Raw genomic sequence first — 12,934 nt, forward strand, 5'->3', positions numbered from 1 at the left:
GTCCACTCTGTTCATGCTCATGGGCACTGCTTATTAAAATAAATGGCAGAAGGGGACAATGAGGTCCGTCATTTTCTCTGTGGTATCCTCTTCACAAACTGACGTAAGTATTTGACTGGCCTCCACTTAGACACTACAATCAAGAGCTGGTTCTCTCATTACCCTGTTTAGATTTACAGAACGAGAAGTGTAATATATTTGCTGTGAGAAGCACAGTGTAAGACTGGGCCCCAGAAAGACACGGCTCGGAGCCAGAATCAAGACTAGCACTTCTTCCAGATTCTCAAAGCTTAAACAAAGCATTGCATGCTTTCCATTAAGTCTGGAGCTCTAATGTGAGCATAAATCATGTCTCTTCACTCATTTATCTCAGACTTCTACTACTATCCACATGGCATGAGAAGCACTCCACAGTCTAAGCAAACACAACCTGTGCTTATCTGACCCCCCAACACACACACACACACACACACACACACACACACACACACACACACACACACACACACACACACACACACACACACACACACACTTCAAACAACCTTTGTACACACTAACGTCATTCTTTCCAGTGCATGACTTGCCTCATATTTCATCACTCAGAGAGCTTTAGAGATACGAAAGTTAGAATAACTTTTTTTTTGTCATCATGACAGTGATCAGTCAAATGACCAGAAACACAAATATGACTTGACATGATCCTATGCATATTCTAACCAGTAGGGTGGAGGTTCACCAAGCATATTTTAATGGCTAGGCTTGTCTGGTGCTACAGTGGCACTGGGATTACAAAGAATACATTATCATACACTGTATGCTGACATGCTGTGAAAGTGATTACCAGTTATAGTCATGACTTTGATTCCCTTTAAACATCATGCACTCCTCATCATGACACACTGACAGTTTCAGAGTACTGTGGAGACTTTCCGTCAAGAGCAAATAAAAGCCTTTTGTTAAAGCTGAAACCACTTTTGAATTGTTGGAAATGCTGTGGTCATTATACTGTGGGTAGTTTATACAAAGCCATCTGCCATTAAAACTGCCCTAGTGCAATACATAGAACGAAAGCAGAATTTTAAATGCAGAGCTGTTGATTCATGTTATATCTCTTAATTTCTGAAACTGAAACTGAAACATTTTTTCTTCAGACAAATTTCAGTGCTTTACATGGAAAAATAATTGCTGACAATCTGGTTAAGGAACATCTGTGAATTGTCTAAACACTGCAACATCATCTTGGTCCTGGTAGTGATCCACAATAATTATTACTTTTAAAATGACATTCCTGTGTTCGAAAACGCTACAATAAATGCAACCAGAACAACAGTCTGAATACAGCCACATGTCTCCTTGTACTGTAAGTAAAAATGAGGAGTTCAAGGTGTTACTATAACCACAAAAGGAGATGGAGGTACAGCCATTATTCTCTTTTATAGGTATTGATAGTTTACATTGTGTTACCTTCCTAACAAAATGTAAGTGGCTCACAGATATTCAGAACTGGGATAAACTTGTCTGTGAGGGTTTGACAATTTTGGTTTTGAATCATCATATGTATTACACATATTGTACACTTCAGCATGTCTACTTAGTGTAATAAAAAAGTAATTTATCCAGTACTTACAGGCTTCCTCTCATTGAACTCCCCACTGCTGTATGTTGTAGCCATGATGGAGCTGCAGACCTCCAGGTACCAGGGCTTGTTTCCATTCTCCGTAGTGCTGGAGATGGAGATGGTGTAGATACTGCTGGTATAACCATCACATGAACAGTGATCTCCCTGCCGACCTCCGTTACCTGATGCCCACACAAAAATGGACCCTAGTCCTCTGCGTCCCTGTGTGACAAAAACACGCAGTGTTATGCAGCTGTGAATCCAATCAAACACATCAATGTTGAAATATGAGTCTGCTCAGACACTTTTGTTTTTTCTTTACAACCTTCTTGATGCCTTGCTCAAAAGCCTGCTTGGTTAGGGGCCCTGGACCATCTACTGTCTTGCCATCATCTTTTGGGCCCCAGCTAGCACTGTAGATATGAATGTAGTCGGGTCGAATTCCCAAGGACTTGGCCTCCACTATATCAGTCACATCACCATCCAGCATTCGAATCCCTATGTCCATGGTAACATCATGCTAAATACACAGACTTTGAATGGAATGCGTGTAACGTGTATTCAGTAGAATGTGTTTAAATACAGTACCACAAGCAGTCCACACATTTTCACAAACTTACAGCACAATATCTGACAGTTGAGTGATTGTAGCTACCAGACTTTCCACACATAGCATATGTTTAACTTATAAAACATGGCACGTAGCATACTTTAAGCTGTGGAGCAGTATGTAAATAATCTACATTTGGTAACAACTGGTCTGTTCACAATCTATAATGGTGTTTACAGGTTAATATAACAATCATTTCAGGGATAAAGCTCTCGCTCACAAAGATTACATTTATGGTAGGGAAACTCCATTTGCAGTAAAACATGAAATTAATGAAAAGGACTGTTAACAAATTGCAGTCTGTAGTACAACAATACTGCAGCTTTTTATCTTCTACCTATTGCATATAGTATCGCATATACTTGGCTAAATTTAATGACGCAAACCATCCTGCTGCTGGTGTAGCAGTAAGGATCTAGTCTAAACACATCTAGGGACATTTTTCATGTTATCTTCCTCTTTCTCCTAGTGTTCCACACCTATCTAAACTGACAAAGTAATGTAATGTCTTAAAAGCCTTAACATCTAGTAATGCAGCTGTCTGAATAGAATACAGTTTAATTAAAACCAGAAGAAAGTACACCTCTGTGCAATATCTCTTAAATATCCATCTTCATGCTTCATTGTCAGGACTATGTATTTTACTGTGGGAATGGCCAGGTTCATATCGAACATGCTGGACTCCATCTGAGCCAAGCAAATTTTTCTTGATCTCATCTGACAAAAGAATATGCTATTAATATTCATCAGGCTTATCTTCATCTTCATACTATTCAATAAAATCTAGCAGTTTTGGGCCAAACAGCAAGTAGAGTGTTTTTCTTGGATGCTGTCCATAGAGGCTGACATTGTGAACTGTCCTTAGTGCTGTCTGAACAATCACAGAAACACTCATTTCTATTAATGACCACTGTTCTAAGTTTGAGGCCCTTACCCTTTTGTTTGTCAACGCTGGACCGTGTAACTTGTGCACTGCCTATGGTGTAATTTCAGGACAGCGGCCACTGCGACTCTAGCCACGAGTCTCCACTGTGACTCATTCTCTAACTCATGATTATTGCTGCTACTCCATTGATATTTAGGTATCATCAGTGTGCTTGTATCTTTTTCGATCTCTGAGTCTTAAAATCAGCATGATGCTGACATGCAGATATTCACAAACCATAGGTCCAAAACTGAGAAAGGTGCCTGCAGGAAACCTCATAACCATGGTCTTGCTGTTAGGCTGATTAGAAATCACAGATGCGCTTCGCTTAATTTAGAGAAATACTGAGATCCTACTGTGTGCAAGTAAGGCTGTTAGCAGTGATGACCTCCACCATGAACTGAACCATGACTTTTTCCTCTACATTCCCAGTTTGGTTTCCTCTGCTGTTATGCAGTGGGTACAGAAAGCATTCAGACCCCTTGAAATTTTTCACTCTCTGTGTCATTGCAGCCATTTGCCAAAATCAAAAAAGTTCATTTTATTTCTCATTAATGTACACTCAGCACCCCATCTTGACAGAAAAAAACAGAAATATAGAATTTTTTGCAAATTTATTAAAAAAGAAAAACTGAAATATCACATGGTCAGAAGTATTCAGACCCTGTGCTCAGTATTGAGTAGAAGCACCCTTTTCAGCTAATACAGCCATGAGTGTTCTTGGGAATGACGCAACAAGTTTTTCACACCCAGATTTGGGGATCCTCTGCCATTCTCCCTTGCAGATCCTCTCCAGTTCTGTCAGGTTGGATGGTGAACATTGGTGGACAGTCATTTTGAAGTCTCTCCAGAGATGCTCAATTGGGTTTAGGTCAGGGCTCTGGCTGGGCCAGTCAAGAACGGTCACAGAGTTGTTCTGAAGCCACTCCTTTGTTATTTTAGCTGTGTGCTTAGGGTCATTGTCCTGTTGAAAGGTGAACCTTGGACCCAGTCTGGGGTCCTGAGCACTCTGGAAGAGGTTTTCCTCCAGGATATCTCTGTACTTGGCCGCATTCATCCTTCCTTCAATTGCAACCAGTCGTCCTGTCCCTGCAGCTGAAAACACCCCCACAACATGATGCTCCCGCCACCATGTTTCACTGTAGGGATTGTATTGGGCAGGTGATGAGCAGTGCCTGGTTTTCTCCACACATACCGCTTAGAATTAACACCAAAAAGTTCAATCTTGGTCTTATCAGACCAGAGAATCTTATTTCTCATAGTCTGGGAGTCCTTCATGTGTTTTTTGGCAAACTCTATGCAGGCTTTCATGTGTCTTGCACTTCCGTCGGGCCACTCTGCCATAAAGCCCTGACTGGTAGTGGGCTGCAGTGATAATTGACTTTGTGGAACTTTCTCCTTTCTCCCGACTGCATCTCTGGAGCTCAGCCACAGTGATCTTTGGGTTCTTCTTTACCTCTCTCACCAAGGCTCTTCTCCCACCATTGCTCAGTTTGGCTGGACGGCCAGGTCTAGGAAGAGTTGTGGTCGTCCCAAACTTCTTCCATTTGAGGATTATGGAGGCCACTGCGCTCTGAGGAACCTTGAGTGCTGCAGAAATTCTTTTGTAACCTTGGCCAGATCTGTGCCTTGCCACAATTCTGTCTCTGAGCTCCTTGGGCAGTTCCTTCGACCTCATGATTCTCATTTGCTCTGACATGCACTGTGAGCTGTAAGGTCTTATATAGACAGGTGTGTGCCTTTCCTAATCAAGTCCAATCAGTTTAATTAAACACAGCTGGACTCCAATAAAGAAGCAGAACCATCTCGGGGAGGATCAGAAGAAATGGGCAGCATGTGAGTTAAATAAGAATGTCGCTGCAAAGGGTCTGAATACTTATGACCATGTGATATTTCAGTTTTTCTTTTTTAATAAATTTGCAAAAATTTCTACATTTCTGTTTTTTTCTGTCAAGATGGGGTGCTGAGAGTACATTAATGAGAAATAAAATGAACTTTTTTGATTTTGGCAAATGGCTGCAATGACACAGAGAGTGAAAAATTTCAAGGGGTCTGAATACTTTCCGTACCCACTGCATAAGTATTGCTATACCTAAATCAATACTGTAACATGATTCTTGTTCCTAAGAGCACTAAGATCAAGTTTAAATCTAATGTCATTACTGTAGCACTGTAACTAAAGCAATGAAGAGATCAATCAAACTGGCAGTGCATTCCCACTAGCTGAACACTGATATTGGCGTCATAACATTCTAATAGTAACAATTCTACTTTGTGTAAGTTTAGCAGATTTAATTTTTACCATGGTAACCATCTTGCTTTACAGTGTTAGCATGCCAAAGTCTGTCTTGCCGACAGCTGTTCAAAAACAAAGCTAAACCATAATAAAGTATCGCCTGATGATGACAATAGATAGAAACTATTAACAAAGTAATTGCGATTAATTGTGCCCATCTATGTGGTAGATTTCATGATATAGCACTGAGTGAAACTTTGAACTGATGTTAGTACAAGAATAAAATCACAGAGGGTCATTAGGATCCATCTTGTGCAAAGCACGAATGCCTCCAATCACTGACAAAAATGTGGCTTTAAAGCTAATTTGGGTACACAGTGACACACATGTGACAATGCAATGAAATGAAAATCCTCACTGATACTTGTAGGTGTTCTTGTAAAAGAAGGATGAAGAACTCTACCTCCAATGTGAGCATTGTAGGCAATCCCAACAATGCAGTGGGAATTGTTGGCTGCTGCTGCAACTTCACCTGCACACCGAGTTCCATGTCTACATGTGAACAGAGCAGACACAGAAATTACATCCTGACACACAGCAATGCAAGGTTCAAGAGCCAAATACAGATGCAGTAATCCATCCATCCATCCATTCTCTATACACCGCTTTATCCTCACTAGGGTCGCGGGGGGTGCTGGAGCCTATCCCAGCTGACTCGGGCGAAGGCAGGGGACACCCTGGACAGGTCACCAGTCTGTCAGATGCAGTAATCCAACCTTATTTTTCCATTTACAAATCATTCACCATTTAGCACTTTCACCTTGCAGCTAGAAGATCCCCAGTTCGTGTCCCTGCCTTCCCGGGATCTTTCTGCATGGAGTTTGCATGTTCTTCCTGTACATGCGTGGGTTTTCTCTGGGTACTCCGGCTTTTTCTACAGTCCAAAAACATGCTCAGGTTAACTGGTGATTAGAAATTGTCCATAGGTGTGAATGTGAGTGTGATTGTTTGTCTCTATTGTGATAGACTGGAGTATGGTGTCCCAGGTGTGGGAGAGCATGAAGCCTCCCTTGTCCCTGTTGATTGCCCTCTCCGCACACCTTTGTGTCTGGTGGGGTGGTCGGGTCTGTTGGGTTCACCACGACATGCCATTACGGCATGGGCGTGGTTGGCCCGGCAGATCTGGCGACTCTACCGGCAAATGCTGGCTGTCAAAATCTGCCAGCTGACACGTCATACGCTGTCAGTGAGATGCTTCTGAGGAAGGTGAGAGGTTTCGCCCAAACTGTCAAGCAAGCAAGGTAATCAACATCTACCTAATTTATTCTATGTCTGAACAAAAAAACTCATAACCAGTGGATGTGCATCTTACTGGATCCTGGAGAAACGCTCTCTCATCTTGCATGTACTACAGTTTTATGTACAACAAAATGATAATAAAGCTTGATTTGCTGATTTGATTTGATATGAATACATGTTTCACTGAAAAAGCTGGCAAAAGATAAATTATTTGCAGCAAATGTGGATGTAATGATGCGGAAAAAACAAACAAATGAAAACAGAAAAACTCTTCATCAGAGACTAAGAGGGAAAAAAACAGGCTGGATCAATAAAATTATTGGTTCAAAAACAGTATACACAGGGATAATTTGTCAGTCTGTTTTTTTTAAAGATACTGTCAAGATACACGGAGGAATGAGATCCCAGAATCAGCCACTGGGGTGAGACTCTGGCAGAATAACAGCTAAAATAAGGGAACACATTGTGATATTGACAGTTCAAAACAGATAGTTTTAGTTAGATGGAGAGCTGGTTCAGCTAATCCATTAATCAGTTAATTAAATTAATTAATTCAGGAGATAACTGCCCGATACATTCCAACATTCCAAAGATGTAAAACTGTAAGTGGTAAAAAATCTATAGCATGTAAGGCCACTATTTTTCCCCAAGTGCTGGTACCACCTGTGGGCACTTGAAAAAATGCTATAGGTGTTGATTCCAGTTTTCTATTGTTTTCCATCCACCCATCCATTATCTATACACCGCCTTATCCTCATTAGGGTCGCAGAGGGGCAGGAACCTATCCCAGTTGACTTGGGGTGAAGGCAGAGGACACCCTGGACAGGTTGGCAGTCTGTTGCAGGGCTGCATATACAGACAATCACACTTGCATTCACACCTATGGGCAATTTTGAATAATCAATTAACCTCAGCATATTTTTGGACTGTGGGAAGAAGCCGGAGTACCCAGAGAAAGCCAACGCACGCACAGGGAGAACATGCAAACTCCATGCAGAAAGATCCCGGTATGCAAACTGGGGATCGTCCTGCTGCAAGGTGAAAGTGCTAACCACTACTCCACTGTGCAGCCCTTCTATTTTGTTACTTTTGTAAAAATACTGTAAATCATCAAAGAACTTTAGATTTTTCTTTTAATGACTATGTCATACTTCATAGAAACATTTCAGAGTTCGCTCCACTTCCAGCCATGGTTGTGCTGTTTCCATAGAGGTACAGAACCTCTTATTGCCTTATATTTATATTCGAGAAAAAAAACAGAAAGTTGGATATAAAGGGGAGGAATACACTGGTGGCAATATTTCTTACATGTTCTCGCTGCGGGAGTCATAACGTGGTGTAGGGTCATGGTCATTTCCATTGACATCATAACTTGCAAGGTGGTCCTTACAAAGGAAAGAGATCCCAGTCACCAGAGTTAATATATGCAGTGTTGCACCGGTGCTTCTTCTGTCACTTTTCTCTATGTGTGCAACTAGAGTGATGAATTAGAGGTAAAGAAACGTAAGGCAACAATCTAAGATGTTACAAGTGAAATTACATTCCTAAGGACATTTTGGTTTTTCAAGTGTACCGATGTTTTAAGATGGCTGAGTGGATAACATACATAGTTCTGAGCCAGGTCAGGGTGGTTCCTCTCAATGCCATCATCCACTATCGTGATCACCACATTTTTGCCGGTGTAGCCCCTCTGCCATGCTGCCAGAATATTCATCTCTGAGCGACAATGGTGGCTCTTATCATTGCAGTGCTGCAGAGAAACACAGATCCAAACAACAAACATCTTGTCTTGTTCCAACAAAACAGCAGTATAACTGATCTGTGTACTAAACTTACAATGTACCACATGTTGGACCATTTAGGGTCATTGAAGTGAATGACGTTTACGTCACTTGGGGCATGCCTTTTGACTCTGGGTTTTACTACCTGCTGTTGGGCCCAGTCCACCTAATGATGGAAAAGAAAATATGAACATATCACATTATTTTGTCATACTGCAAAACTTCCCCATTATTTCACAAAACATCGTTACTGTTTTAGGGGATTCTAACGAGAAAAACCTCAGCCATGGAATAACTCTAACCCAAACTCAGATAGCATGTCCTCTGCACCACCACAGAAGGAGCTACACTCAACCATGGCCACACAACCACTAAGGATTCAAATCAAACCCAAAATCCTTTCTTTTAATAGCCCCTAAGTGAAGTATTTCTCTTCAGTTGGAAACAAGCAAACTGCATTTTTTAAAATAACACTGAAACTTATTCCATAACATCCCAGATAGCAAACTATGGGTGAATTAATGTTGAATCTATGTTGAGACCTAACGTAGAAATTATACAGAAAGCGCAAGGTTGATAAAATGTTGAGTCAACGTTTGCTTTTCAACCATAAATCACTCTTTACCCAAATAGCAAAAGATGTTAAATCAATGTTGAATTAGGGTTAAGAAGGTTGAATTTTGGTTCCAGTTGAAGATTGATGGTTGGATCAACGTTGATTCAACATTTTGTCAACATTGAAGTTTGTGTTTAAAAGATGCCATTGAATCTACATTGTATTTTGGTTTAATTAAAATGTTTGACAGGTCAATGTTTAATTAATGTTAAATCTATGTTTGCAAACATGTAATCTATGTAAGCAAACGTTGACTCAATATTTTATCAACCTTGCGCTTTCTGTATAATTTCTACGTTAGGTGTCAACATAGATTCAACACTGATTCACCCATAGTTTGCTATCTGGGATGTTTCTTCCTTATTGTTTCAATGGAAAAGAAAACTTTAGTTAGTCTTCTTAATTCCTGCACAGTAAAATTTAGAACAGTATTCTCTCCACAACCGATTATTAATAAAACTGATAAAGTGGAAAAAGTCCAGATATGTTAGAAATGCTGCATGTGAACAGATCCCAGTGAGCTACTCTAAACTATGTCCAGAGTTGGCAGGTCAGTTTGGCAGTCTTTTCTGCTGTAAATTGATCTCAGGCTCACCTTAGGATCCATGTGGATGAAGCGGTGAGGACCCTTCAAAGAGAATGCAGCTCTGCGAACCACTCTGCTGTGGTGGAAATGGTAATGATCATCCAGACTCCCTATCTGATCAAACACATTCATCAAACAATCACAATAATGACAGTGAAACCTCAAATATTTAACATTTATTCACTGACCTCTTACCCCAATGACTTTCGGACCACTTTTTAAAGTACAAAACTTAACAGAGACTTGATTCTGCAAAGCTTTCTGCATCCAAAGCACATCTGGCCCTTCTATATAGAGAACATTATGTCACCTAATAAATATGTATTTCTCTTTGACTGTGGACCAAAAATGTGAGGCGTATTATCAGCACATGTGCACAGTGCACTCCTGTTCATCAGACTACAGTCTACTCTGACTCAAACCACATCAGTCTTTAAAAATGCACATGTATAAACATCCAAAACAGAAATCTGAACAATGGATACAGTCAGCTTCAAAATTCTATTCTCATTTTGTTGACATATTACAAACTTTTCATTCTTGAATATTGTTTCTCAAAAAAGAACAGAAAAAAACTGCTACCACTTTTTTTTCTTTTTCTTTTTTCTTTTTTATAAATAACTTGTTCTGTAAATCATGGGCTGCACAGTGGAGTAGTGGTTAGCACTTTCGCCTTGCAGCAAGAAGATCCCCAGTTCAAATCCCGGCCTGGGCCTGGGGTCTTTCTGCATGGAGTTTGCATGTTCTCCCTGTGCATGCGTGGGTTTTCTCTGGGTACTCCGACTTCCTCCCACAGTCCAAAAATATGCTGAGGTTAATTGATTACTCTAAATTGTCCGTAGGTGTGAATGTGAGTGTGATTGTTTGTCTGTATATGTAGCCCTGAGACAGACTGGTGACTTGTCCAGGGTGTCCCCTGCCTTCCCCCGAGTCAGCTGGGATAGGCTCCAGTGACCCTAGTGAGGATAAAGCGGTGTATAGAGAATGGATGGATGGATGGATGGATGTTCTGTAAATCAGGCTGTGGAAGATGAATTACCAAATCCGTCTTTAAAAAACTTCAAAATATAGATAGGAAGAAAAAAAGAAAAGGTTGGGTGTAGGTAATTTCTGATAATTAGAAAAAATGTAATTTTGGAAACCATTATTTGCAGGTGGGCTGCACAGTAGCTTGGTGGTTAGCACTTAGGTCTTGCAGCTAAAAGATCCACCGTTCATGTCCTGACCTTCCTGGGATTTTACTGCATGGAGTTTGCATGTTCTCCCTGTGCATGTATGGGTTTTCTCCAGGCACTCTGACTTCCTCCCACAGTCCAAAAACATGCTGAGGCTATCCGTAGACACTACCAATTGGTAATTCTAAATTGTCCATAGGTGTGAATGCAAGTGTGATTGTTGGTCTGTATTTGTAGCCCTGCAGTAGACTGGTGACCTGTCAGCTGGGATAGGCTCCAGTTCAACGCGACCTTGATAAGGATTAAGCGGTGTATAGAAAATGGATGGATGTACTATTTATAGATTAAAAAAGTGGCTAACAGATATCATTATTAAAACAGCCCAGTTCACATTTTTATTTCACATCATCTCTTTTGCAGTGTGAACAATAGCTGGCTTTGTGTGTGTGTGTGTGTGTGTGTGTGTGTGTGTGTGTGTGTGTGTGTGTGTTTTCAGATAAGCATATCACAATGTTAATTAGTTAATTAGGACTTTTTTGACAGTATTTTTCAGTTTTGTCTGTTTGGGCTTTTTTGCATGTGTTTTCAAAATACACAAAAATACCAACACAATTACACATACAAACAGTGAATTTATATATCTAATGAAAAACAACATTCCACACTTGCAATTGTAATCATTTTTGTAAATAATGTGGTTTCAGTTGAAGTTTGAAGATCCATTGACCACATGGATGGTTAAAAAGCATTCTAAAAAATCCAGTTTTGTGCCTGTGTTGATGTTGTGGCATCAGAAGCTGCAAAGTCAGTATTTAACCTTTAGATACACAAGTTGGTGGACCCTACACTCTCCCGTAAGTGGGTCAAAAATGACCTGTATAAGAATCAATGTGTTTTTATGCTATCTTTGTCATTTTTGGTGAAGAATAATCATTTGTATTATTGTTTGTATTATATTTTTGTCCACAAAACAATGCTTTCATGTTTGAAACATGTTTATTTTTTCACTTAACAGATTCTGAACATTTTGATAATTGAAAAAGAAGAATATTACACAGAACAACAATAAAACAATGTCAGCCTTTTTGGTTGATATTTTTTCTTTTCCTCCATCTGTTCCTGCTCTCTGTCCCTCCAAGTCTGTGCACTGCATCACCTCTTGTATGATTTTATCAGTGATAAAGAGCTTGAGGAAGTAATACAAATATTACATTTTCTTCAAAAGTATTAAAGGCAACTTAAAAAGAAATGGAATGATATCAAAAACATGTTTTGGAGTAATAGCTGTAATATGAAATGATTAAAACTTTTCATTACTAAGATATTGCAAGAATACAACCTCATCCTAATTTTGACCCACTTATGCATTGAGGGGGTTATTTTCTTCAGAGACGTTTAGTCCATGTGATGTTATTCATGTGGGCTAATTTATGACAGGACATGATTAATATTTCATTTGCCTGCTTAAATCTCTCCTTCATGAGTAAAGAAAGTTATTTTAATTGCAACCTAGCATTCAGATTCAGATTTCTTTTATTGTCAGAAATTTAAGCACGAGTAAAACGGATCTCATTAAGAAAAATAAAATAACAGTCATTACATTCGGAGCAGCTATCAGAGTTTAACTGTCATACCTGTCCCAAGTTCCTGTATCCATACTTTGCTGCGATCTGATCCGCTTGTTGTTGACCTCCTGCGATGCGCACTGCCCAGTGGTTGGTATAAAGCTGTGCCACTACCGACCCCCCGATGTTGACACTTAATAACACGACAAGCAAAAGTAGAGCCATCCTGAGATGAATGCTGTGAAATTAAAGTGGGCTAACACAAAGACGGGTTGGGTGAGCAGCGCCGCTTTGAGTCCAGTCCGTCATTAGTTCATCATGCTGTATCGATCAGAGTCACTGTCCGATTGAGAACTACATTTCCCATCCTGCGGAGGATCTGAGCGAACTCACTACGGTTCCCACTTGCACTAGTTTAGCCGTGTTAAGCAACATGAAATTCCTACGCCTTTACCCATTGTGTTTTGAGCCATGCTTTTATTTTGAAGAATGTGTGCACGACACACGGAAGTGCAGTATT

At 40.2% G+C, this 12,934-nt stretch overlaps 1 protein-coding gene across 7 annotated transcripts in view; it reads right to left on the reverse strand.

Moving 5' to 3' along the window:
* The window catches only part of LOC110958051 (proprotein convertase subtilisin/kexin type 6-like), an 81,131-nt gene extending 68,321 nt beyond the window's left edge, over positions 1 to 12,810 (reverse strand). For 2 of the 7 annotated variants that reach the window (XR_007938913.1, XR_007938912.1), the window contains exons 1-8: positions 12,484 to 12,807; positions 9,684 to 9,788; positions 8,528 to 8,638; positions 8,298 to 8,441; positions 8,000 to 8,076; positions 5,856 to 5,944; positions 1,947 to 2,119; positions 1,631 to 1,843 (exon numbers count right to left, since the gene is read on the reverse strand). Coding sequence is in view for 1 of the 7 variants with exons in the window: in XM_022204347.2 (XP_022060039.1) it covers positions 1,631 to 1,843; positions 1,947 to 2,119; positions 5,856 to 5,944; positions 8,000 to 8,076; positions 8,298 to 8,441; positions 8,528 to 8,638; positions 9,684 to 9,788; positions 12,484 to 12,639 (1,068 nt within the window). In the remaining 6 variants the exon portion in view is untranslated. Of the gene's footprint in view, positions 1 to 1,630; positions 1,844 to 1,946; positions 2,120 to 5,855; positions 5,945 to 6,212; positions 6,302 to 7,999; positions 8,077 to 8,297; positions 8,442 to 8,527; positions 8,639 to 9,683; positions 9,789 to 12,483 lie in introns of those variants that run through there. The other 5 variants (XR_007938911.1, XR_007938914.1, XR_007938915.1 and 2 more) reach the window with 4 other exon arrangements.
* Positions 12,811 to 12,934: the final 124 nt, after the last annotated feature.

This window comes from Acanthochromis polyacanthus, chromosome 2 (assembly GCF_021347895.1).
Source record: "Acanthochromis polyacanthus isolate Apoly-LR-REF ecotype Palm Island chromosome 2, KAUST_Apoly_ChrSc, whole genome shotgun sequence".
NCBI classification, from domain to species: Eukaryota; Metazoa; Chordata; class Actinopteri; family Pomacentridae; genus Acanthochromis; species Acanthochromis polyacanthus.